The sequence below is a fragment of the Lepidochelys kempii genome, chromosome 14 (assembly GCF_965140265.1).
Source record: "Lepidochelys kempii isolate rLepKem1 chromosome 14, rLepKem1.hap2, whole genome shotgun sequence".
NCBI lineage: Eukaryota > Metazoa > Chordata > Testudines > Cheloniidae > Lepidochelys > Lepidochelys kempii.
In genome coordinates, this window is record NC_133269.1 from 26,801,831 (window position 1) to 26,829,389 (window position 27,559).

At 44.1% G+C, this 27,559-nt stretch overlaps 1 protein-coding gene across 1 annotated transcript; it reads left to right on the top strand.

Annotated features, from left to right (window-relative positions):
• Positions 1 to 667: 667 nt before the first annotated feature.
• Positions 668 to 26,987, top strand: LOC140898370 (myosin-1B-like). Its single transcript, XM_073312107.1, has 38 exons — positions 668 to 871; positions 957 to 1,100; positions 1,193 to 1,349; positions 2,058 to 2,085; positions 2,187 to 2,295; positions 2,392 to 2,484; positions 2,681 to 2,744; positions 2,840 to 2,938; positions 3,528 to 3,631; positions 3,783 to 3,921; positions 4,904 to 5,022; positions 5,122 to 5,271; positions 5,974 to 6,144; positions 6,765 to 7,071; positions 7,202 to 7,275; positions 8,395 to 8,482; positions 8,577 to 8,694; positions 9,087 to 9,210; positions 9,294 to 9,430; positions 10,350 to 10,605; positions 13,343 to 13,585; positions 13,693 to 13,869; positions 13,956 to 14,101; positions 14,178 to 14,268; positions 14,806 to 15,195; positions 16,040 to 16,166; positions 19,941 to 20,059; positions 20,325 to 20,521; positions 20,880 to 21,063; positions 21,144 to 21,309; positions 21,625 to 21,749; positions 21,997 to 22,305; positions 22,406 to 22,609; positions 24,021 to 24,146; positions 24,240 to 24,410; positions 24,495 to 24,599; positions 24,910 to 25,005; positions 26,835 to 26,987. The coding sequence occupies exons 1-38, from the start codon at positions 668 to 670 to the stop codon at positions 26,985 to 26,987; spliced, it is 5,814 nt and encodes a 1,937-aa protein (XP_073168208.1).
• Positions 26,988 to 27,559: the final 572 nt, after the last annotated feature.

Genomic DNA, 27,559 nt, shown 5'->3' on the forward strand with positions numbered 1-27,559 from the left:
TTTGAACAACTTGTGTTTTAATATAGCCAAATACAAAATCAAATACAAAGAAGGGAGGTCATACTTATAAGATGGAGATTGGAATCCTGAATGAAAAGCTTAAATTATATCAAAACCAGTATCTTTATTTTTCAATGCAAGAAAGCACTGACAATAGCAGCCTCTATCTTGTCCCTCTCCCCACGCCCACTTTCCAGTGCTCCCAACAACCCTTTCATTGTAACCACAACACACTAAAATGTACCCAGGAAAGAGGACCTAAGAGGGCTTTCAAAATTCCTGCTTTGTTTTTGGCTCTTCCTGGTCCCTCATATAGGGATCTACTTACGTTGTTGCTATAAACAATGGTGTGCATGTGGACAATGGCTGGGTGGACAATGGTGTGCATCCCACTGGAACTGCAGGACCTCTGGTTCTATAGATTAGGAAAGGTATAAATAAATTAACAGTGTGATAATAGAGGCCCAAAATTAGAGTCTGAATCTAAATGGCTGGGAAAGCCTCTCACTCAGATCTCAGGAGGGGCAGTTGGTAGTGACGTGGCCAGTTAAACAAGTGTAAGAAACTGACACGGCACAGTATTCAAAATGAACAGCACGTGAATCAATGTCACACATTTTCTCCCCAACAGAACTCACTGCTGAGCTGCCCTAGATAAACCGCAGCCATGTCGTCGGATGCTGAGATGGCCGTCTTTGGGGTGGCAGCTCCTTTCCTCCGAAAGACAGAGAAGGAGAGAATTGAGGACCAGAACAAGCCTTTTGATGCTAAGAATTCAGTCTTTGTGGTGCATCCCAAGGAATCCTATGTGAAAGGCATAATCCAGAGCCGGGAAGGAGGGAAGGTCACAGTCAAGCCTGAAAAAGGAGAAGTGAGTAAAAACAAGGAATAAGGAACAGCATTTTGTTCCTCCTCTGTTCTTAGCTGATAGAAAAGGGTCTCTTCTTTCCTTCCAGACGGTGACTGTTAAGGAAGATCAAATCTTCTCCATGAACCCTCCCAAATATGATAAAATCGAGGACATGGCAATGATGACCCATCTCCATGAACCTGCTGTCCTGTATAACCTCAAAGAGCGTTATGCAGCCTGGATGATCTATGTAAGTACAGGCTGATGTCTTTCCTGGACTTCCAAACTAACAGCTACACTAAATCATGTGGAACCCCATCACGTTATCTCCCTTTCTTTCAGACCTACTCGGGTCTCTTCTGTGTCACTGTCAACCCCTACAAGTGGCTGCCAGTGTACAACCCAGAAGTTGTGTCTGCCTACAGGGGCAAAAAACGTCAAGAGGCCCCTCCCCACATCTTCTCCATTTCTGACAACGCCTATCAGTTCATGTTAACTGGTGAGTGGCTCAACTCCTGAAAAGTGATTATAGAGTGAAAATTTCATATGAGGAATCACAATCTTCTTTCCGGGAAATATGACATGCAGCTAAAGACACCAAAAACATTCAAAACTAGCAATGTGCAAACACGAATTCATCCAAAGACAAACTGAACCTGACCCAAACATTAGCCCAGCTCTCAGAGAACTTTTTGGAAGTTCACAAGCGTGTGGTTAATGGAAAAAAGTACAGAATGTCCATATCTGCGTCTGCACATTCTGGCTCTAGCTGGGCCCAAAGAAGAACTGTAAAAAATCATGACACTCTGTTCTCAGGAAGCCTGATTCTTCCTGACTTTGCATCGTGTGTGTCATTTACACTTGTGCAAAGTGGTGCATCAGAATTCTCCACTCCCTTACACCTTGTGTGATAATTCACACGCACTTTGCACTCTTTTTGCACTGATGCTATGCAGATGGTTATAAATTGAGGATCAGGTCGTTATTCTACATACCCCTTTGCTGTCCAGAGATATAAGTAGCTTCATCAGATTTCTGTAAGAGGATATTCTGTGAAAGGGAAGTGGGTATAAGTATCCAAGTTAGTTGCCTGATGCCCTGAGGCCCCTTTGCAAATCCCAGCACTTATTTGTTTCATTCAGTTTTCAGTGAGTTCAATGTTACACAGTAACTCTCTTAAGTCACTTTGCTTCTGTCTCTTTCACAGATCGGGAGAATCAGTCGATCCTCATCACGTATGTATATTTCCCTGCTCCGGTTTTTGCTGGCTTTGCTGTGCATTACAGGAAGAAACTCTTTGGTGATGTGTTCTCTGCTTCTCTGTTTGATTTGACAGTGGAGAATCCGGTGCTGGAAAGACTGTGAACACAAAGCGTGTCATCCAGTATTTTGCAACAATTGCAGTTTCTGGGGAGAAAAAGAAGGAAGAGCCAGGCAAAATGCAAGTGAGTTGGTCACTAGAGAAGGGATGAAATGTTCTGTTCTGAAGCTGCCATTTGGTTTAAAACGACCGTAATTTGACAATAATTGTTACTTTGTAGGGGACCCTTGAAGATCAAATCATCAGCGCCAACCCCCTGCTGGAGGCCTTTGGGAATGCCAAGACCGTGAGGAACGACAACTCCTCTCGTTTTGTAAGTCTTTTTGACAAAATTGTTCCTAGCCACAAGAGCAATGATGGGCCATATATGTTCCTACCATTAGACTGACAATATAAATGTTGGCTGAGTTTTCACACCTGCGGAAGAGACCCCAGGGCAGCTTTGCAAATCCCACTTCTGGAGTCTGTCTCTGAGGGTTTAAACGAAATAACTTTTTTTTCCTTTAAAGGGTAAATTCATCAGAATCCACTTTGGCACCACAGGGAAACTGGCTTCTGCTGACATTGAAACATGTAAGGGACCTCCCTTTAAGGGTCACAATTCTCTGTCTCTCTTTCTTTCTCATGGTGTTTTCTTGTGGCTAATTGTACTTTACCTGTCTTGCCAGATCTGCTGGAGAAATCTAGAGTCACTTTCCAGCTCAAGGCGGAAAGAAGCTACCACATATTTTATCAGATCATGTCCAACAAGAAGCCAGAACTAATTGGTAAGAAACGTTTTAACTCTTTTGGTGGAACTGATCACTGAGTAACACCAACTGATGAGCTTTGTTACATGAGCAATTATGGGCATGTCTACACTGCATTGTAAACCCAGGCTCAGACTCAGATTTGAGCCCAACCCCTCCTCTACAGTTCACGCTCAAATCTATCTGACTCGAGTTAGTAAGTCGTCAGGGCCAGATTCCTAGGACCCACATGGGGCGGTAGGTCCAACCTCAAATCCTGCTGTGACTTGGGACTAAGCTCGGTCATTTTGCAGTGTGGATCCTGCACAAGCCTGGGTCCTCAGAAGCAGAAAGTCTGACTCGGGTCTTTGAGCAATATGGAAGCATCAGCATGGTTCTGAGAACTAGGTCATTCAATTGTAAACCTGGGTTTACTATGCATCATGATGCATATGCGTAAGCTTGGAAACACTGAGTCTGTAGGCATTAGGCCCACAGACCAGGGTTTACAATGGAGTGTAGACATACCATTAAAGCCCTGTGTTACCCTCAGGCAAGGTCTGGAATAAAAATGTGACCAAAGACCAAACTGCAGCAGGGAAAAATTGGGATCTATTTTTGTTTTCAGAGATGCTTCTGATTTCCACCAACCCATATGACTTCCCCTTTGTGAGTCAAGGTGAGATCACTGTAGCCAGCATCGATGACCAGGAGGAACTCATAGCCACAGATGTGAGTAGCACAAAGAAATTAGCACAGGGACTAATACCAGAGAAGGGGTAAAATGTCTGAGTGCTTTAGGAGCTGAAATCCCATCATAAGTCAATGGGGCTTTGGCTCCTAAATCACCTAGGTGCTAGATCTTTTATGATTGTGTTGACAGAGCGCCATTGACATTCTGGGCTTCAGTTCTGATGAAAAAATGGCCATTTACAAGCTGACAGGGGCAGTCATGCACTATGGGAACATGAAGTTCAAGCAGAAGCAGCGTGAGGAGCAGGCGGAGCCGGATGGCACAGAAGGTATTAGCAGAATCTGAGCTAAACTCTCAATAATACAAGCAAAAAAATGAAGCCTTAGTCATCACTTGTGCTGAGCTGGGTGTTGGCACAATCTAACTCATGGGGGAGGTGGCTATAAGGGCTGATCTAAGTTATAGCATATCTACTATAACATACCTGCTACACATGGGTGTAAATGACACATAAGGTGTAAGCATCTCAACCTCCCCATCTCTAAAATGGCCTTCTTTGTAAAACAGCTTAGCTTCGCATATGAAAGGGGCAATGGAGGTGTTTTATTGCCTAACCAGCCCCTGGATTGTGCTATGAGATGAGACAGGCAGCGGGGAAGTGATGGCAGGAGAGGGCCAACATTGGGTAGTCATACTAGTTTAACAACATGAAGTTCCATTCTGTCCGAGAAGGCATGCACAGTTCCTGCCTATGCCAATGGGAGCTGCATGTTCATTCTGTGGACACAATTTGGGCCATGGTTTGAAACTGAAGAGAGACATTCTAATTTGTTTCTAGGCCAAATGCTGCACTGAAATACATCCCTTTGTAATCCTGTTGAAGCCAGTGGGGTTGCACAGCATGGAATATGGCCACTAACCTAAGTCCTTTATTCTGATCATTCAGAAATCAGAATCTCTAGACAGGCTGCACAGTAAAGTGGCAAAGAAAGAGCTTCAAAATCATCTTTTCATTCTGGCTGTTCATCTGCTTCTTTCTCCTTTAATATTTTTTATTCAGACCATATGGGATTTTTTTTGACAAATTCTTTCAATCACTTGATGTACAGACCCTCTCAATCAAATGCAAAACAATTAATCGAGAAATAAAGAAATGAAGGAAACTCTAAACTCCATAATTACTGGAGTTATTAATAGTATGTGGTAGCTGGTGAAACACGAACAGATCTCATTGCTCTTTTCTAGTAATTATAAAAGACACCAAAGTCTATTTTTGAGCTACCGGTTCATTCCTCTAACTCTTTGTTTAGTGGCTGACAAAGCTGCCTACCTGATGGGTCTGAACTCAGCTGACCTGCTCAAAGCCCTATGTTACCCCCGAGTCAAGGTTGGGAATGAATATGTGACCAAAGGTCAAACCGTGCAGCAGGTAACTATCGGTTATCTAGAACTCCTGGTTTGAATTAACACACCCGGGTTTCTTCTTCTGCTTTGTATGGTAACTCCAGTCCCTCTCCTACTGGTTTAGGTGCACAATTCGGTGGGTGCTCTGGCAAAGGCGGTCTTTGAGAAAATGTTCCTGTGGATGGTCATTCGTATCAATCAGCAGCTGGATACCAAGCAGCCCAGACAGTATTTCATTGGTGTCCTGGACATTGCTGGCTTTGAGATCTTTGATGTAAGGAGCAGAGGTTTGACAGCAGGTTCTTGGAAGGGATGCTCAGGGGTTCTGAGAACTTTGAGGATTATTTAAAAATTTAAATAATTTCCTGGAAAAGCCTGACTTTTCTGTAGAAACAGGTGTCTCTTGATCTTCTCCCACAGTAGTATGACCCTCCAATGATTTCATTTTTGGGTAGATTTTGTTTGGTACATGCAGAAATGGCAACTACACTGAAAGTGCCTTCAAATTGTTAACAGGTGGTGCCTAATAGCAAAGAAATTATCGTCCACCTAATGCAAATTATTGTAGGTGTTCATGGCACCTAGAGGACAGCTCACTAACTCCCAGGCAGGCTTGCAGCCGAGTATCTGGAAATGTTTTAGTAGGCCGGAGGGCTGAGAGCTCAGAAGGATCTGGGCAAGCCCAGACTCTAATATATGATCATGATCAAGAGCATAAAAATGGCTAAGTAGGCCTGGGCCCCAGAGCACAGAAATAACTGGACAAGCCTGGGCCTTACATTCAGAAATGTCTATGAAGAGCTGAGGATCGAATCCCAAAACATCTGGCTAGTTTTAGGCAAGAGAACTCAGAATCCCACTGAAGCCCAGGTTAGTTACACAGACATGATGAGTTGAAAGAAGAGTCATTGTTAGGTATATCAGGTGTGCACAGAATTTTACAAATAGGTATATCTCCGTTTTTGCCTTTGTGTAGTACAACAGCCTGGAGCAGCTGTGCATCAACTTCACCAATGAGAAACTGCAACAGTTTTTCAACCACCACATGTTTGTGCTGGAGCAGGAGGAGTACAAGAAGGAAGGGATCGAATGGGAGTTCATTGACTTTGGGATGGACTTGGCTGCCTGTATTGAGCTCATTGAGAAGGTTCTTATGCTTTATGTGCTGAAGGGTTCTTTAGCGTCTAAAGGATTTTGCTATACTTAAGATAATTAATAAATGCATGCTCAAGTGCATGTAAATTATTTAATATACTCTGAATAATTAAATAAATATATTGGACATTGGTTGTTAAAAGGCCTCAATCCATAACTTTGGGATAGGGTCACAAGGCAGCCACACATAACTGTATGGCAACAATCCCTGTCACTGTTCACTTCCACAAAGAAAAGGACAGAGTAAGTTTTAGAACTCTTTTTCAGTTACTTGGACACAGTAACTATTTGAAGGACATCTAAAGAACTGCATGGCCTCACCCCTAGACATAGAAGTTTAGAATGATTCCTGTTTCATTCACTTTAACTCTCTAGCACACAGAAAATCTGTCTAGGACACGCAAGATGATTTTCCATATGCTATATCTTTATTATTTTCAAACCTACAGATAGATACCATACGTAGGTTACCCTAATTTTATCTTGTTGAAGGCACATTCACTGACACAATATCCCTTCTGAACGCAACGAAGAGATGCTCACATTGTCTAGGAGGCTGATTTGTAATATCTCTTTTTCCTCTCTCTTCTCATCTGTTGCTGTGTCTTTCAGCCAATGGGTATTTTCTCCATCCTGGAAGAGGAGTGCATGTTCCCCAAGGCAACTGATGTGTCTTTTAAGAACAAGCTCTATGACCAGCATCTTGGCAAGTCCAACAACTTCCAGAAGCCCAAGCCTGCCAAAGGAAAGGCTGAGGCCCACTTTGCCCTGGTGCACTATGCTGGCACTGTGGACTACAACATCACTGGCTGGCTCGAGAAGAACAAGGATCCCCTGAATGAAACTGTCATTGGGCTGTACCAGAAATCGTCACTGAAAACACTGGCTTTGCTCTTTGCCGTGTATGGTGGAGATGCAGGTAATTTCTGAGAAATCAGTATTTTCTTTGACACACAGCAGGTGGCTCCTAAAGAAATAAAAAATATGCAAAATGTTCATTTTCATGAGATCCTTACATTTTAATTGCATCCTTTTCTTGTATTATTCAGAGAGTGGTGGTGGTGGCAAGAAGGGAGGCAAGAAGAAGGGTTCTTCTTTCCAGACCGTCTCTGCTCTTTTCAGGGTACAGTACAGTGGTCATTATAAATCTCTTTTCTATGTGAAGGAGGAAAGAAGACCCCCTTTAATTCTGCAAAGCCTGGTTTCCAGTTAGTTTTGACATGCACAAGCTTCCTTGCTCATAAAGAGCAAAGGGCTGCAGTCCTCAATCAAACAAAACTTCCAGGCAGGTCACTAGGAGTTTTGCCTAATTAACGACATGAGAATAAGGGCCAGAGTCACTGTCGCCTCTGGATAATGTGAAAAATGATATAAAACAAAATCATTCTCCGATATGGGGCTTAACATGTTCCTTCTCTCTACTTACCCTTTCAGAGGAAATTGATTCAGGGCCACACACTGTGCAGCCCTTCCCCCAAAATGTGGATGTTGCAATGGGGTCGGGTCTGTAGGCGCCCTTCATGTCTCTGATTATAACTGAAGAGCTGACAAGGTTACGAGTGTGTCACTTGTGTCTCACTTTCCTTCTGCCTCTCACTCCCTTCCTTTCTCATCCTCTTAAGCGTCCTGAGTCTCCCCTGCCTGACACCTTGGGTGTCACTTTCACTGGTGCAAAGGAGTACAAAAAGGGTGTACAACACTCCCAATTCAGAATTCCTCCCTCCCTCCCTTGCTCCCTCCCGTGAGTGGCAGTTTCTGACACCCACCTTGTACTCACTTTATTCAGGTGTCAATGACTAGACGAGGTGGTGGGCAGTGGAGAGTCTGCATTCAGGGCTGTGTTTTATCCTCACATGCAGTCCATTAAATTTTAAGTTCAGGATAAACTTCTGATGTTTGTCTCAGATTTTTGAAAGTTGCCTTATGTTTCAGCAATTCCAGTGTCTCTTCTACCAGTCATAATGGCCATTTCCCATAGGCTCAATTGTACTATTTTTAATTATTTAATTTCAGTTTATTAACAAGTTTCAAAATTACAAGAAGGAGGGAGATACAGGTTAGAATGTCTCCAGCTGGTAAGACCTGACAGCTCATTTGTCTGAATTTCAAATACTGGTCAACAGTTTGCTACAAATCATGATCCCATTATAAACATTTTACTGTATTTATCAGGGCACAGATCTGCATATATCTGCATAGGTGTAACATTGCTTAACTTAAATCTTTGCTTACGGTCTCACAGGAGAATTTAAACAAGCTGATGAGCAATCTGAGAAGCACTCATCCTCACTTTGTGCGATGCATCATTCCCAATGAAACGAAGACACCCGGTAAGAAGAGCCAGTGTACAGAGATCTTAGTGAGATGCAGCCATTCCCTCTGGGCTGCACAATAAGGTACTAATTCATGCTGTGATTTGTTAAGGTGCAATGGAACATGAACTCGTACTACACCAGCTAAGGTGTAACGGCGTGCTGGAAGGGATCAGAATTTGCAGGAAAGGATTCCCCAGCAGAGTCATTTACGCAGACTTTAAACAGAGGTCAGACTCCTCCAATCCCTGTTCCATTCTCTCTCTGTGTGGAATAGCTTGCCTTTTCTAACTACTTTAACTATTGTAGTCACTGCAGTGCCCACACATGCTGTGTGTATAGAAGAAATTTAGGACCAAACTGGTATACTCCCAAAAGCAGCAAAAATACCACACTTTTCCTGTGTGGGGGGAGGGGAAGGGGCTGGGTGAGCCGTGGAGTGGCCATGTCAGGTGACTATGTAGCCCTTTAAATACCATAAAGCTGAATTTCATGATGGGTCTGTCTGTGGGACCTCAGAATAGGGGCTTCATGGGAGGACAAAGGCAGTGACAGAGACATGGCCAGTGTGGCCAGAATTGTGAGCAATGTGAGCTTCTTCATATTTTGTTTTCTCCCACAGATATAGGATTTTAAATGCAAGTGCTGTTCCAGAAGGACAGTTCATGGACAGCAAGAAGGCTTCTGAGAAACTACTTGGGTCCATTGATATTGATCAGACCCAATATAAATTTGGTCACACCAAGGTACAAACACTCTGATTCAAACACCGTCTATTTGTATTTTGTACAGAATGAAAGTGATTGTCTTTAACATTCTCTTCCTCAAGGTGTTCTTCAAAGCAGGACTTCTGGGTCTTCTAGAGGAGATGAGAGATGATAAACTGGCACAGCTTATCACCCGTACACAAGCCATGTGTCGTGGCTTCCTGATGAGAGTGGAATTCAAGAAAATGATGGAAAGAAGGTAGCAATGTACTGTATGTCTGCTGGGTCTGTGTCACCCCACAGGGGTGAAATGAACAAAATTATAGGATGGACTCCGTCTGATTTAGATCTCATTAATCCACTGTATCAAGGTGTGAGTGCTTGGGAGTAGAGCTGGATGAAAATTTTCAGACAAATAATTGATTTGCTGAAAAATGCAGTTTTAGGTCAACGAAAACAATGAATGAATTTGCTGGTAGTTTAGGCCCAAGAAAATGTCCGATCAAGAGTCACAAGGGGACTTATGTGCCATTCACAAAACAACCATAGGAGGAGCCCCAGAATACCTATCATTTAGTTTTGGTTCAACATTAGTTTTGGTTCAACCCAAACTGATTTTTTTAATTTTATTTTTCAGAACTGCCAGTGAACCAACGAATCAATTATTTGCCCAGCTCTATCTGGGAGTGTAAATCAGTCTAACTTGTATACCAAGGAGCAAGAAGAAGGTGTAATAAAGTGTGTGTTAGACTAGGGGTGGCCAACTTTAACTTACACCTTCCAGTTGTGTACTTTTTATGCTATATTCTCTTTGGGTCCTCAGCATGTGAGTTACACCAGTTCAGAGTCCCTTAGACTCCAAAACAGTCATCAGAGGGAGTGGGTCAGTTACAGATGTGATGTGTAAAGAGGGAGCAAAAGTTCATTCCGGTTTGTGAGCGTGAGTCAAGACTTTAGTTCAACATGCACATTGAGGAGACCAACAGTGGAGTTTTACTCCCCCTAGACTTTCTGAGGCTCAAGCAGGTCCAGAGTCTGTAACCCTTAGAGTAGTATGTTTTCATGTGAGTGGCCCCATTTGAACTCAAATGAGGCTGAATAAATGGTACTCACAATATTCACAATGCATTGCAGAATCTGGCCTTTAACATTGACCACATATTCTGATTACATTATAGAGAGTCCATCTTCTGTATCCAATACAATGTTCGGTCGTTCATGAATGTCAAGCACTGGCCCTGGATGAAGCTGTACTTCAAGATCAAGCCCTTGCTGAAGAGTGCTGAATCTGAGAAGGAGATGGCCAACATGAAGGAAGAGTTTGAGAAAACGAAGGAAGAGCTTGCTAAGTCTGAGGCAAAAAGGAAAGAACTGGAGGAGAAAATGGTGACCCTCCTGCAAGAGAAAAACGACCTGCAGCTCCAAGTGCAGTCTGTGAGTATCACCAATGCATTCAATCCTTATTGCACAGTAGAAAGGTCCAAGCTGAAGGTTCCAAATGCAACTTTCCCATGAAGCATCCCATTAATAGCACTGGGGTCAGTGTTTGGCCAAGATAAAATATTCCCCGTGTTTAAAATATAAAGTATTGAAAAGAAAATACAGGTGTATAAATAAATAAATAACAATACTCCCAGTCACGTATGACAGGTCATGCCCTAAAACAAGGTGAGAGCAAGCAAATTTGGAGAAGCAAAGTTATGCTCTTTAAGTACACCTGCCTCATCCAGGGCAACTTAGTGTGACAATGCCAGTGTATTCACAAGCCCTGATGAATTTACACATCTGCTGTACCCTTTAAATGTATTATGCCACTGATGTTGCCATCCCAGGCTGGATTAAGGCAATCTGGAGCCTCAGACATATCATGACAAGGGGCTGTCTGTGGCTCCACCCACACAGCCGCAGCTCTGTGATGTGGTCCCCCCACTCCTCCAACACACACAGTTGAAATGGCAGCGGCAGAGGGCTCCTCCCTTCCCAGAGAAGCAGTGGCCGCAGCCTGAGGTCCTCGTTTCCCAGAAGAAGAGGCAGAAGGGGCCTCCTCTCCTCTGGAGCAGCAGGGGCGGATGTAGGGCTCCCTCTCTCTCTCCACAGAAGTAGAGGTGGCAGCACCCCGAGCACTTGCTTTTTGAGCCAGGATGCGCGCACGGCGGGAAAAGCAGGGGCACAGCCCCCCCGTAATTGGTGAGGGCACAGAACTCCTCTGGTGGCCCCAGGGCAGTGGAGGGAGAGTGAGCTCCTCCGCCCCCAGGGTGGAGTGGGGACCTGCCCTCTGAGTTTCACGCTGGAGGGCTGCTTGCAATGCAGAGCTCTTTGCTGCAGCACTGGGCAGCCAGATCCCCTCTTCCAGGAGCTAGGGTTCTCTGGAGCTCACTCACCCCACCCCCTTCTCTGCCTCCACCAGTTAGCGCTGAGATGGCACGCAGTGACAATCCTCTTATCCAATAGTGAGCAGTGCCTCTGGGGGTGGGGCAGGCAAGGAAGGGATCAGTCGAGGGGTGAGCACAGTGTTCCTGGATGGTGGCGGTGGGAGCACAGGGTACCCCGTGGCCGGGCTGGGTAGGAGGGGGGAGCACAGGGTCCTCAGTGGTGCCCCAAGGGGAGGGCGAGCTCCTCTGGCCCAGGGGCAGTGGGGAGGAGCACAGAATGTGCCCCCCCAAAAGGGTCAAATTTTTACTCCTGCACACGCCCCTATCCAGGGTGTCTATCCATGCACCCTTCCACTCTGGCCCCACACAGTCCTCTGCTAGGGCGGTGTCTCTGTAGCCCATCAAAACAGTAGGGCTTGGAGCTCAAACCCCAAAGAGATGACTGGGGCCATTCTGCCCTCTTGGGCAGGGCTGTCCTCAGGCATACGCAGCATACGACACTGCATAGGGCACCCGAAAATTTGGGGCACCACCAGGACAGCAGGTAAGAGCGGGTTGGCTCCTGCACACCCAGCGCATGCTGCAGTCTCCTTAGGCAGGGGCCGTATTCACAGAGCCGAATGCACCGGGGCGGCGCGTTCTGTGTGAGGGAGAGGGTACAGGGGTCTCTGAGGGGAACTGTGACTCTCTGCCACTGTGAGGCAGGCCGGGCAGCTCAGTATCCTTTGCTGTCCCTCCCCTACCGGGCTGTGAGCCCAGACTACCGCAGCATCTCCTGCATACGAATGGTGGGAGAGGGGGGAATCTTCTGGGAGTCCGCGGGTGGGGGTAGTGGCTGGGCCCCAAGTCGGGCATAGGGGCACCAGCTTAATAATACTGCGTGTGGCCCCATAAATCCTACGGATGGCCTTGCTCTCGGAACTATTGTTTTAGGCTGTCTGCAAACTCAGGCAGTTGTCACTGCATCACTTAGACTTGGCTCACATCCTCAAACTGTTCTTCATAACCCCATGGGCTAGAAACGTCCTTTTTTTCCAGACTGTTTGCTGAGGTTTTATTGCAGCCACATGACTCCAGAGTTGAAGCCCTACATACAGGCTTTTAGTGCCTATGCCTTAATCTGTCCCTGTGAAAATAATGACTTTTAGAGAAAATTTTGGAGCATGAGCTACAGGATGTATATAAAAAGTTAAGGACATTTTAGTTTTTTCTTTAAAAAAATCACTCCGCAGATGATTTTGCACTGGCTTAACTCCACTATTTCTCAGCCAGGCCTGTGAAGGATTCGGCCTGAGTTTGAACACTATGTTGATGCAAAGGCTAGACCTTGCATACAGATCTGCCTCCAGGGAGCCTCACTGACGTCAGCGGGGCTCTGTGTGGATGCAGAGTCCAGCTGTGTGGAGTCATATGGCAGACATGGGCTCCATTTGCAGGATCTAGCCCCAAATTTTATGTTCTCAGTTAAGCCATACTTGAGGTACCTGAGCACTAAAAATGTTTGCCAAAAATATGAACTGGTGAGAGATGCTTCATTTATGGCCAGAAATTGAAAAATATTTGTTTTTCATTTCTGAGTTGTATTGAAATTAGAGAAATTTCAGGCCAAATGGTTGTTTTTTTTTTCCAGAAAATTTTAAGTGACTGATAATATGAACTACAAGTGGAAGTGTCATCAAAACCATAACTATAAAATACCTATTCCATGCTATAAAAGATGCAGTAAAAGTCATTATGAGATAAACACCAGTTAAAAAAAAAACCTTTTAGAAAAGATCCTAATAATGGATTCACTGTAGGAATCTGATGGCTTGGCTGATGCTGAGGAAAGATGTGACCAGCTGATCAAAACCAAAATCCAACTTGAAGCTAAAATTAAGGAGGTGACTGAAAGAGCAGAGGATGAGGAGGAGATGAACGCTGAGCTGACAGCCAAAAAGAGGAAACTGGAGGACGAGTGTTCAGAGCTGAAGAAAGACATTGATGACCTTGAGTTAACATTGGCCAAGGTTGAAAAGGAAAAACATGCCACAGAAAACAAGGTATAAGGCAGAATCTCTAACGAACTTTCTAAAATATGACACTGCTGGTTCACAAACAATAATGTTTTGTATCCATTTTCTTTAACTACCTTTGTTCAACTCTGCAGGTGAAAAACCTCACTGAGGAGATGGCAGTTCTGGATGAGACCATCGCTAAACTGACAAAGGAAAAGAAAGCCCTCCAGGAGGCCCATCAGCAGACCCTGGATGACCTGCAGGCAGAAGAGGACAAAGTGAACACACTGAGCAAAGCTAAATCCAAGCTGGAGCAGCAAGTGGACGATGTAGGCACAATAACATATGTAGAGAACAAAACCAGTGTGATGTTAGGCTCTTGTTCGCAGAGAATTTATGGCCTTTTTCTGTTTAGCTTGAAGGGTCGCTGGAGCAAGAGAAGAAGATTCGCATGGACCTTGAAAGAGCGAAGAGGAAACTTGAAGGAGATTTGAAGCTGGCCCAGGAATCCACAATGGATTTAGAAAATGATAAACAGCAGCTGGAGGAAAAACTGAAGAAGTAGGTATGGTTTGCAGGGGGTAAACTGCAGATCCATTTTGTTCCAGCACTAACTTTTTTTTTTCCGTGTGAAAAGGAAAGACTTTGAAATCAGTCAGCTCCAAAGCAAAATTGAGGATGAGCAAGTCCTGGGCATCCAGCTGCAGAAGAAGATCAAAGAGTTACAGGCTAGTCATTAATTCTTTCTATTCTGGTCTTCAGAACGAGTTCAGTTAAAAGGAAGCCATCTTTCTTAGGCTTGGTCTGAGTTAGGTTGACATAGTCATGTTGGCCAGGGGTTTGATAAAACCACATCCCTGACTGACAGAGATTTGCCCCAGTGTAGATGCACACCAGCTGTGTTGGTTGAAGAAAGCTTCTGTCAATGTAGGTGGATGAAAATAGGGAGAAAGGAGGGACAGTTGTATCAGGGCCCTGAGCTCAAGGGACCCCCAAAACATCTTTAACATCTGTGTAAGTAAAGTGAAATGGAAAGAGGTGGACCCAGTGAACATGATGTACCAGGGACCCAGATTTCTCTCAGTGGGTTTGGACGTAGCTACCCTAGTTCAGGGAGGTGATGTTTCCTTGCCACCAGAATCCCCTGTTGTCAGTGTAGCCTGCATCTATTCTACGGTGTTATGCCAGCAGAACTCTGCCGATAGCCATACTGGTATAGACCCCAGAATGAAGCCACAGTCTTAGTGTTTCCTGTTGTTCTCCAGGCTCGTATTGAGGAGCTGGAGGAGGAGACAGAGGCTGAACGTGCCTCTCGGGCGAAAGCAGAGAAGCAGCGGGCTGATCTCTCCAGGGAACTCGAGGAGATCAGTGAGCGTCTGGAAGAAGCTGGTGGAGTCACAGCAGTTCAGATTGAGATGAACAAGAAGCGTGAGGCAGAATTCCAGAAAATGCGCCGAGACCTTGAGGAGGCCACTCTGCAGCACGAAGCCACAGCCGCCGCCCTCCGGAAGAAGCACGCGGACAGCACGGCAGAGCTTGGGGAGCAAATCGACAACCTGCAACGCGTCAAGCAGAAGCTGGAGAAGGAGAAGAGTGAACTGAAGATGGAGATCGACGACCTGGCTAGTAACCTGGAGACTGTCTCCAAAGGCAAGGTACAGAGCTGTGTATTGAAAGTGCTGTCTTTATCCTAAGTCTTATTGCAGCTGAAAAGAACAGAAGATTTATATTTAATTATATCAAACTTTACATGTAAGCAGGGTGTAAAAGAAGGGTAAGAGCTGTACATGTATTACTATGAGTTGGTGTTTAGTAATTTTGGCACTAATATAATGATAACTAACGGGTACTTTTGGTTTATAAGATAAGAACCAAAGGCAGGGTTGAATAAAGTCTAAGGCTGATGGTCAATGTTTTGATAGGAAAGAAACTTGGAATGCAAAGGCCTCTACCTTTATTAGTCCAGGTTAATACCACATTAGCAGGAAAGACCTTCACAATTATTATTACACTGAAACTTTAATTAAATGATTAAAATTTAAATAATAAAAGAAAAACATTAAAAACTTCTGTCAGATCAATTATCTCAACATCACTCTTTTTTGCTTTCCTGTCTTTTTCTCTTTTGCCCTTCCTTCCCTCCCTCTAATCACTGTAAAGTGATGAGTTTTGTGAATAGTAAATACACAATAAATCATGATTTAAAATAAAAATCAAGGACTCTGCATCTCAACTGACAATCTGTTCCTTAATTTAAACAAGTGAGATAATATTTGAATGATTTATGACAATACATTATCACACACTACTACCTATTGTTGTGCATATCTTCTATAATCCTGCAGTCTTAGTGATATAAATCCTTACTATAGAACTGTTTTCGCTCTTAAATGCTGGCTAGCATTTTGTGGTCCATGAGAGTTGCAGATCGTGTGATCTCAGAATACAACAGAGCCAGTTGTGTAGCCTCTTTCCTTTTGCCCATTTCACATATTGCAGGCAAACCTTGAGAAGATTTGCCGCACTCTGGAAGATCAGCTTAGTGAGGTTAAGACAAAGGAAGAGGAGCACCAGCGCTTGATCAATGACCTGAGCACTCAACGAGCTCGGCTACAGACAGAAGCAGGTAATACACTTATAAGTGTTTGCTTCAAGGTAGAAATTTGACCAGTCTATGCCTGAGAATTGGGATACTTCTGACAATGGTGAACTTATCTCTCTATGGCTTAGACTCTACCTGCCATTCTATGTGATGCCTATAAACACTCTAGATTACCATATGTCAGATCATTACCAAGTAGAAATCCCTTCTTGAATGCTTCATGCTAATAGAATAAAGACTGAAAGATTTTTGTTTTATTTTGAACACATCACCGAATGCATTGCTACCGCTGCTACTGCTAAGAATAATAAGGAAGAGAGGGGAAATGACACACTAATGACATTTGCAGAGGATACTTAATGGGGAGAGTTGCAAAACCCAGCAAGGATAAAAATAATAGAAAGGAACCCAGAGAGATTAGGAAGATGAGCAGGAAAATAATAACACAAGATGCTTTTTGGAAAGATACAACTAATAGATCTATGGGGAAATGAACCAAAGTACATGTACTTGATGGGTGGGGGAACTCTGAGAAACAGGAATGTTGAGAAAGGTCTGGGAGACACACTGGACCCCAGGCTAGATTTACATTTGCCAACTAATATGACAACAAAGAAACACAGTGCAGTTTTGTGTGCTGCATGGGCAAATGCATCACGTCACAAAACAGGGCGGTTCTAAACCCTCTCTGTTGAATATTGTGGGGATCATTTTTACAGCAAAGGGTTAATTTGGATGTTCCTTTGCATGTCAGAGCTAGGACTATACTTTGGGTTTTTTAAAAATAATTTTAGGCTTCAACTTTTTAATGTCAATACATGATGTAGACCTTTATTAACTACATGCAAGGCCTTTGAATATATCAGATTCTTTTGGCATGACTATTGTCAAGGAAATAAAGACTTCCCACAATTCCATGCAAATTGTCCAGAGTCCATAGGCCTTAAAGCACTGCATTCTTTAGTCTGCAAGCAGGGAGAGGTAAGGAGCAGAGACCAAGGTGGGGTGGCAGGGGCTCTTGGGAGGGTAGAGTAAGCTACCTGTTTGAGGCTTCTAGAAGGGGATGGGTCTAGGGGCTCATGGGCTAGGGAGGTCAGGGTGGTATGGTGGGGGGCACCTTGAAGGGGAAGAGGAGGGTCCGGCTGGAGGGGGTGTCTGGGAGGGGAAGAGGAGGATCAGGCTGACTGGGGGAAGCCTGGGAGGGGACGAGGGGGGTCAGGGTGCTGGGGGATACCTGGGAGGAGAAGAAGGGGGGCGGTCAGGCTGGTGGGGGGTGTCTATATGAAGAAGAAGAGGGACAGGCTAGCGTGTGTGTCCAGGGATTGGAGATCAGTGGCCGGTGTTTCTGACTCTCAGAGATGGCAATCCCCTTTGGGTCCCATTAAATCTGGCCCGGCTGTCCCTGCTGTCATGACGGGGGCGGGGGAGGCGGCTGGGCCAGACTTCAGTGAGTGGTGTAGGTGTATGGGGTTGCAGGCTACCCAGGTTTGGCACCGTGGGCAGATAAACTGGCAGGTCTGGCGCCCTAGGCACTGGGTCTCTTCTTAGTGCTCTCCGAATGGCCATGGTGATCAGAGACACCTAAGAGGAGGAGGCTTCTGGGAGGAGTCTGGTTTCTTGGGTCACTTTTTGGACTTCAGCTTGTTCATGTCTCCTTCTGCCTCTTTGTCATCTTTGGGTTCTGGGAGCTGGGCATCTTGGTACTCAAGTCCACCCTTCTTCTCAGGGGAAAAGAACCAGCTTGCTTGCTCGGCTGGTGAAGCCCAATCCCACAATTGGTGTCTCAGAGTCAGTCCCTTATTTATATAGATTTGGATCCAACATGTGTCCAGAGCCAGCTGAGGCTCAGAGCCCCTTTCCCTGAGGAGCTGGCAGAGTTCCTCTCTGAGCCCTGCCTGTTTTTCAAAGGCAGCGAAGCATCTGTGGCTCAGGAGGCTCACTCAGTTTCCAATGCACTAATGTACTTGCTCTTTTCTGATTTGTATGGTCTCTGGCAAGTTTTGCTTTCATCGAGAACTTTCCCCCTGTATCTGGAGAGCCAACTGGGCACTGTCACGTTAATTTCTAAGTCCCATTTCATAAATCTACCCCAGCAAATTAGCTTACTTAGCAAATGTTTTCCAGAGCAAAAGAAGAGACAGAGAGTTGGTATTAAATTTTTAATAAATGGCCATGTATATTTAAATTAAATATTCTAGATCTATTAATACTAATATATTTCATATTCAATTTTTTAAAAGTCTTCTCTGAACTTTCTCTACCAGTTTAGAATAGTTATCTCATCTGGTTATTTTGGGAAAATCCTGGTGGCAAGATCCGATCTCTCACGGTATGTCTACACTGAAAGGAAGCCCAGGGTTCAAGCTCAAGCCTAACCCCCTTTTTGTCTACACACAAATCACACTAACCATGGGTTCAGACACAGGGTCCCAGGACCCACGGGGATGGAGGGGCCAAGCCTGAGTCAAGCCAGGACCCAGGGTCCAAGCCCTATTGCTTTGCAGTGTAGACATTGCCCCACAGGACTCATGCTCTGGGAGTTTGCCAAAAGTACTGCACAACTCCACAGGCTGACTTCCTTTGTTCACTGCACCATGAACAAAGGGCTAGAGTGGCCACATTTTGGGATGGTGCTAAGAAGTCTGGGACATGGGTGGCTGAACTCGGTCCCGCACAATGTAGCATAGACGTTGGAGCCCCAGGTTGGGACCCAGGATTCAGCAGTTCCTAAACTGAGGTTACAAATGAGTGTAGATGCTCAAACCTTAGGTTAACAGGCCCAAGGTCTTCTAACTCGAGTTCTACTAACCTTGGGCTTACATTGCAATGTAGACAGACCCCAAAGGTGGATAAGTTATTATTCCTGATGTCCAGTATGTGAAAAAAACAATGCTAAGTCCTAAGTGAGGTTATGAAGGCATCTTTATTGTCAAGAGTGAAAGGAAGCAACCAAATCTCATTGAAAAGCTACCATGTTATTGGGCTTGGCTAGCACAGACATTCATTTTAGTTCTGGGAGACTGAGCTCAAACTTGTGTGGCTGTACAGTGAGCAGAAAACTTCCACTCTGAGCCCGGAAACTAAATCCATGGTCCTACTCTGAAATCAATAGGTGCAAGAGGAAAATGATTGGGATACAGGTGCTCTCTCCCTGATTCTCAGAAGGCTGTCTATATCTCTCCCTCTATAGACACATTTGGATCATTCGAGTCTTGGCACAATGCCAAGCTAACTGAGCCACACTGCCATATTTACAGACTGTATATCACATGCTGTGTCTAGGGTTTAAGGAAGATAAGGGGCCCCCGATTTCCACAGTGCACAAAGCTCCAAAATTCTTTAATCCAACCCTGACCAAGGGGATGAAGGAACTAGTAATGAGAAATGATTTAATAAGATAATAACATACAGTGTGGCTAAGTGATAACTTAGTTTATTTTAATGGAAATAGGAAGGGTGGAAGACTGTGTTTAGTGTGATGCACCAAGGGTATAAGTAGGACTATTGGAATGAAACTAAGAAAAGAAAATTTAGACTCAATATTAGGGAAACCTTCCTGACAGTGAGATGTATTAGACTTCCACAGGTGATGAGTCTATAAAATTATATGGGACTAGAAAAGTGGACTAGAAAATGTACTCTAGGGAACAAGAGATTGGCAGAGAGATAGACTGGATGATGTAACAGGAGTTTCTCACAGCTAACATATGATTTTGTCTCATTTGTGAAAAAACATTGTTTCCATCATTTTCATTTGAGTCTCATTAAATCCCTCCTATTTCACTTTGTCCTTTTCAGGTGAATTTTCACGCCAGGTAGAGGAAAAAGATACATTAGTTTCTCAGCTCTCAAGAGGCAAGCAGGCTTTTACCCAACAGATTGAGGAACTGAAGAGGCACTTAGAGGAGGAGATAAAGGTGAGGATTTTTCCAACCGTATTGTCTTCATCTGAAGGTTGGCGGTTTCATTTGATGCCTGATTCATCGTCTACAAAGGATGCTTTAACCTCATATAAAATCATATCAGTCTGGAAACTAGACAGTGTATTTATATTTATCCAGATCAATTTTAAATGCCCCTACAATGGGGTTTCTACCACTCCATCGGCTGACGGAGGACACTGTCAGAAGGATCCCCAGGATATTTAACTACATCACTGTGCTACTCCTGTTGTGTCTCCAGGCTAAGAACGCACTGGCCCACGCCTTGCAGTCTGCTCGCCATGACTGCGACTTGCTCCGGGAACAATATGAGGAGGAGCAGGAAGCGAAAGGTGAGCTGCAACGTGCCCTGTCCAAGGCCAACAGTGAAGTTGCCCAGTGGAGAACCAAATACGAGACGGATGCCATTCAGCGCACAGAGGAACTGGAAGAGGCCAAGTACGTGTTGGGATGGGGGGAGGGCTGGAAGAAACCAAGAATGTAATGTGGAAATGGGAAGAGGCCAACGATATGCCCAGAACATGGAGTATATGGGGCCCAGGTGTGATGGTAGAGAAAAAGAAAAACTAAAGTGTATATATGTCCTGGGAAACAATAGAGGGACAGTCCAAGTGCAGTAGTGTTTCCAAGATTAGGAGAGGGCACATATTATGTATGCACTCGGGTCACAGCCCAGAAGAGGTGATTCTGCTCTCACAAATCCCAGAGCAGCTGCACACAGATTTCTTCCCATACTGCTCACTAAATGGGAGCCGTATTTACTCACTAAGTGGGAGCTGTATTTACAATCTTCCAGGAAGAAGCTTGCCCAGCGTCTGCAGGATGCTGAAGAACATGTTGAAGCTGTGAATTCCAAATGTGCTTCCCTTGAAAAGACGAAGCAGAGGCTGCAGAATGAAGTGGAGGACCTGATGATTGATGTGGAAAGATCTAATGCTGCCTGCGCAGCTTTGGATAAGAAGCAGAGGAATTTCGATAAGGTATTTCAGCCTTGTGGGTGTTGGATGGAGCATCCGCTAGTGATCTCCATTGCTTAGACTAAGGTCTTGTTGTTCTTTAGGTTCTGGCAGAATGGAAGCAGAAATACGAGGAAATGCAGGCTGAACTGGAAGCTTCCCAGAAGGAGTCTCGCTCGCTCAGCACGGAGCTGTTTAAGATGAAGAATGCTTATGAGGAAACCTTGGATCAACTTGAAACTCTGAAGCGTGAGAACAAGAACTTGCAGCGTAAGTCCCCGGATTTCTTCTCCTAACATGGGGCTTCTGGAAAGCTTGTCAACACTCTAAAGTGAAAAGAAAAGGAGTACTTGTGGCACCTTAAAGACTAACCAATTTATCTGAGCAGCCGATGAAGTGAGCTGTAGCTCACAAAAGCTTATGCTCAAATAAATTGGTTAGTCTCTTTTCTTTTTGTGATTACAGACTAACACAGCTGCTACTCTAAACTCTAAAGTGAATCTGTCTGTGCCTGTGGCATTTCTAAGGAGACTCTCTCTCTTTGGGCCCTTTGTCTGATTGCGTTATTTGTCTGTAACCCAACAGAGGAGATTTCTGACCTCACAGAGCAGATTGCAGAAGGGGGAAAGACCATCCATGAGCTGGAGAAAATGAAGAAGCAGATTGAGCAAGAGAAATCAGAAATCCAGTCCGCTCTGGAGGAAGCTGAGGTACACATGCCATTAGTCACTGCTTTACAAAGAGAGAGTCAGAAAACCTTGGAGCTGTATCCTGTTGTAAACACGGTGGGATAATTCACAGGGACAGGAGGACAGCACATGCTGTGCTGGAAGCTATGTACTCAGTGCCCATGCTACCCACAGCACTACATTCCAGTTTGTGGGAGCATCTAACACTTTATTTGGAAGGAAAAAACTATTTTGTCCCTTTATTGACCCTTCACTTGCTCTTGTTAAGGCTTCCCTAGAACATGAAGAGGGCAAAATCCTCCGCATCCAACTTGAGCTGAACCAGGTAAAGTCTGAAATTGACAGGAAGATTGCTGAGAAAGATGAGGAAATTGAACAGCTGAAGAGAAACCATGTCAGAGTTGTGGAGTCCATGCAGAGCACCCTGGATGCTGAGATCAGGAGCAGAAATGAAGCCCTGAGGCTAAAGAAAAAGATGGAGGGGGATCTGAATGAAATGGAGATCCAGCTGAGCCATGCCAGCCGCCTGGCTGCAGAGGCACAGAAGAATCTGCGAAACACACAAGGAGTGCTCAAGGTACACTAAGCCACACATGCCTAGTGTGATAGCTCAGCTGGTCTTTTCAGCATGCCAAGGAGTCTGCGCCTCCAGGTAATTTCTCTCACTCGTTTTACAGGATACCCAGATTCACTTGGATGATGCTCTCCGAAGCCAAGAAGACCTGAAGGAGCAGGTGGCCATGGTAGAGCGCAGAGCTAACCTGATGCTGGCCGAAATTGAGGAGCTGAGGGCAGCTCTGGAACAGACAGAGAGGGCCAGGAAGGTGGCTGAACAGGAGCTTCTGGATGCAAGTGAACGAGTTCAGCTCCTGCACACCCAGGTCAGGGTCTAGTGTGAAAAGAAATCCCACAAACCCCTAAGCAGGAGACTGCTCTGTAGGTATCCTGCTCCAAAGAGCAGCGCTAGAGGGTGTTTAGAAGATTTTTGTTCCTGAAATGGCCTTTACGCTAATGTCCATACGATGGACCTTTGTTAAACAGAAAGCAAGAAGCTGCAAGGCCCTCCTTGGTTTCCTTCATGTTGCTTTGTTGAAGGCGACACAGGGATGACGAAGGTTATAATTGCAGTGATGTGATGGAGGGGGGCAAGTGTCTCAGAGGCTCTGGGTGTGGCTTTCCTGCCTCTTATACAGTTTCCATCATTGGATACTTTTAAGTCATCTCTGCCATCCCCCTGGGGCTCAGGAGGTATTTCTACACAGTGATTATTTTGTTTTGGAATGGACCAGATTTACAACAATTGGCACATAGGGTTTGCCACAAGCTATGGAGATAACGTTTGTGAGAGCTCTTAAAATATTCACAGCACATTCTCCAAAGAGCAGAGATAGGCAGTGATAAGAAGCAGTAAAGACCTTGTCTGAAATGAGCATTGTGGCAATATTCAGTAGGATGGACCATTGCTGAAATGGAAGCAGAAACCTGCAAGTCCATGCTGAAGGCTACATGGGGGTTGTGAAGGTCAGAGGCAATTACAGCAATACTTGAAGTTGAGTGATGGAGGGCGATATCAGGGGCCTCAGGTAGCCTTTTGGAATCATTCTGAACCAGTCCGAAGGGAGAGCTGGTGGGTTTCCTGCCTCAGACGTAGTTGCTGTTGATGGATACTGTTAAATCATCTTTGCAGAGATGATATTTGGGGCTCAGAAAGTGTTTCTAAAGGGCAATTATTTTGTTTTTGGAGCTGACCAGATTGCACCACCTGGCAGGTATTTCCAACCTATTTTCACAAGGGATGATATCACCAGTAGACTTTAAAAGATGATCTTCTTTTTGTACCCTTCTGTAATGACACACGTTGAAGTGTGTGCTATACTAAATTGTCAATACATGGCAATATAATCAAATGTGTGTGAGGTGCTTTCTGTGTTTATTTGCCAAGTACTCCTTACTGCTACCTTTATTAAGGCAATGAGAAAGATTTTTCTTTGTATTAATATATTCTTTATTCACTCACTACTTCTGTCCTTCCTGCAAGCACACCGCCTTGGTATACAGGGTTTGTCACAGACTGGGTGGGGAGGGGTAATGTTTTTGAGAGCTCTGTCTCAAAATATTCATAGCACGTCACTATCTGCCAATGTTCTGCAGTGATAATTCATTTAGAGGAGAGTTCTGTTTTACAAAATGTTAATAGTAACCTGTACATTAAACACAAATATTCAGTTCATGCTCCAGAGTCAATATTTTGGGACTAACTGTAAAAATGTCTTGTCTATTGTTGTTAAACAGAACACCAGCCTGATCAACACGAAGAAGAAGCTGGAAACAGACATTTCCCAAATCCAGAGTGAAATGGAGGAGACAATTCAGGAAGCGCGTAATGCAGAAGAGAAGGCCAAGAAGGCAATCACTGATGTGAGTTGAAGGCACCTTTCTTTGGAGAACATGGCCGTGTTTGCACCTGAAATGGCTGGTTTTCTGGACCAGTTTCCTTTCTTTACTCACTAGGCGGCCATGATGGCGGAGGAGCTGAAGAAGGAGCAGGACACCAGCGCCCACCTGGAGAGGATGAAGAAGAACCTGGACCAGACGGTGAAGGACCTGCAACTCCGTCTGGATGAGGCAGAGCAGCTGGCACTGAAGGGTGGCAAGAAGCATATCCAGAAACTGGAGTCCAGAGTGCGTATTCCCCATATTTGTGCATTTAGGAGCATTTCCTATGTCCAGTCACAGTGAAACTCAACGATCCATTTCTCATTCCAGGTGCGCGAGCTGGAAGGTGAGGTTGACAATGAGCAGAAACGCAGTGCTGATGCTATCAAGGGTATGCGCAAGTATGAGAGAAGAGTAAAGGAACTGACCTATCAGGTAAGGAGGGAGGCCCTTTGTGCTGTCACATCCTTCTCCGGGGAGCACGAATTGTTTGCATGTGAACCTGCAGCACAGAATTTTTATTGCCATTCTCAAACAGCAAGACTGTTAACAGTAATACTATGGAAAAACAAAGAGTTCATCAGGAAATCATTTGAAAGACTATTAAAATATCCATGTTATAATCTTTATTATCCTACTTACCAAAACGTTTTATACGCAACATTGCTTTCACTGTGTAATATGAAGGAAATAGACAAATAATTTGGAAATGAAATGACTTTTTTCCATTACAAACTGTTCCTAGACCGAGGAAGACCGCAAGAATGTTTTCAGGCTCCAGGATCTGGTAGACAAACTACAACTGAAAGTGAAAGCTTACAAGAGACAAGCTGAGGAGGCTGTAAGTATCATTCTGAGGTGGGCGAATATTCATCCTCTGATGGGATAGAAATTCTGTTACTTCGAGGAGAATGATATTAAGTTTTTTTCCACTAATTGTCTGTCTGTATGTCTGCCTATCTAAGTCCCTGGAATTTGTTTGATGCCTTGTGGCTGTTTTTTTGCACAACAGCTCAAGTACACAGAGAATTAGTTTGTGTTGCTCATGGTAAAATCCCTTATGGACACCTGGATGGCTTCAGAGCAACATCGTTGGGAGAGGGCTTCCCACAACACAGTGCCAACCCAGAACAATGGATCTGGGAGGCTGCAGTAAACACAATTTCATTCAGATACAAATAATTCCTTTAAGTTGCAATTTTGCCAGAGCCAGAAAATGCTGTCACATTATCAAAGAATAGGAGTACTTGTGGCACCTTAGAGACTAACCAATTTATTAGAGCATAAGCTTTCGTGAGCTACAGCTCACTTCCTCAGATGAGATGCATCTGAGGAAGTGAGCTGTAGCTCACGAAAGCTTATGCTCTAATAAATTGGTTAGTCTCTAAGGTGCCACAAGTACTCCTTTTCTTTTTGCGAATACAGACTAACACGGCTGTTACTCTGAAACCTGTCATTATCAAAGAATGTTTCTTCCCCTGGGGCAATGGCTGAGGGACTTTGTTCTTGGAACAAATCAGGATTTGTGTACATCGTAGCAGAGCTTGCACATCCTTTGGCCTGTACCTGCTCAGTTTACCACTCTTGTACATTCTTTAGCATGGTGTTATCAGTCTGGTCATATTCAATCATATTCTATGATTCTATGGTGGAATATTTACACTCCACCTGTTTTTCAGGGGTGCTTGTACATTTCTTGAAAAGAATTTGTAACAGAAGCTTATGAGCAACTGAGAAAGGGGTTAGAATGGAAGCTACCTGACCTACAGTATACACTACCTACTCAAATATTAAGTACATATAGTAAATACCATTAAAGTCTTTTTAATATAAAACTCCCTCTTATCTTGTCCCAGAATGTAAATCACCTGTCCAGTAGCGCTTCTCATTATTTAAATCCCCACTATCTATCAGAATACTTTTGATTTTCCTGCAACAATACACATAAATAAGGAGCCACTCCGTGTGTGTGTGTGTGTGTGTTTCACACAGATAGATAGATTTGCACTAGGGAACTAAAACTTTTTTGAGTTTTTTGTGACAGGTTTATAGTGCTTTTGATATAACACAACTGATCTGTTCCTTTCATTCAGTTCTGTCTTCCTCTTTCTTGTAAGATGCATCTCACTAGAAAGTACCAATTGTCCTTTTCTTGCAAAACCATGAGCACACAGTCTAATTGTATGAAAGGTAATTTTTGGGGAATCTAATAAAAAATCAGCAAATAGGAGATATTTTAGACTGCTCAGCTGAAGCGTTCCCCTTAAAATGCATATGAGCTGGAATGGTGTGGCATCTGGCATTCAGATTTCTTCACTGTCCCATCCACCTATGAGTCTATGAGTCTAGGTACAAGGAACCTACATCCACCGTAGGATAAACTTTTAGTAACAATCATGTTTACTGTCATTTTGCAAATGCAAAAGACTCCAGAATTATCAGTGAACATACACAGCTAAAGATACATAACTCTTAAATGTTTGCAAAGGTATTTCAATTAGTTTTAAATAAATTTTCTAAATTAGAAAATGATGAGGTAAGACGTGGTCAGTGGGTGACAGAGTCTGGGCCTTCCCCTCAGCAAACAATTGCATCCAATCAAGTCCCAAATGTGGGAGAAGGGAAACTGTTAGCCTTTTGGTTTTCACAACACTCTCTCACCATCCTCAGGAGGAACTATCCAATGTCAATCTCACCAAGTTCCGCAAGATCCAGCACGAGCTGGAAGAGGCTGAGGAGCGGGCTGACATTGCGGAGTCTCAGGTCAATAAGCTCCGGGTGAAGAGCCGAGAGATTCACAAGAAGATTGAAGGAGAAGAGTGAGGATGTCTCCATGCTGCAAAGTGACTGAAGAAATGCACAAAATGTGAATCTCTCCGTCACTTTGCTTTGTAATTATTGTTTATTCTGTCCTCAGTGTCTAGTAAATAAAGCTAATAGAGAGCTTTGCATACAAAGAACCAGAAGTGGCTTTTGTGTTGTATTCATTAGCTCTAGAGTCTTATTAAGGTTTGTGCACTTATATTTTTCTAACCAAACATACACTAAATATTTGTAAACTGTCATCCCTACATTTTTAAAGAATTTGGGCCACCATTAAGATAATCCAATCTGACCTCATGCAAATACAAGGCCACAGAATTCACCCAGGAATTCTTGGAGTAGAGGAAGTTATTCTTCTGTATGATGTAAGTGAATGCTCTCAACCCATCCAGTCTTGATTCAAAGCCACCAAGCAATGAGGAAGTTACCACATCCCTTGGTAATCTGTTCCACTGGTTAATTACTCACACCGTTAACAAGTTGTATCTTATTTCCAATTTGAATTTTTCTAAATTCAACTTCCTGGAAGTTGTGTTACATTAAATTGATCCCACAAATCAGATCTGGCCGTG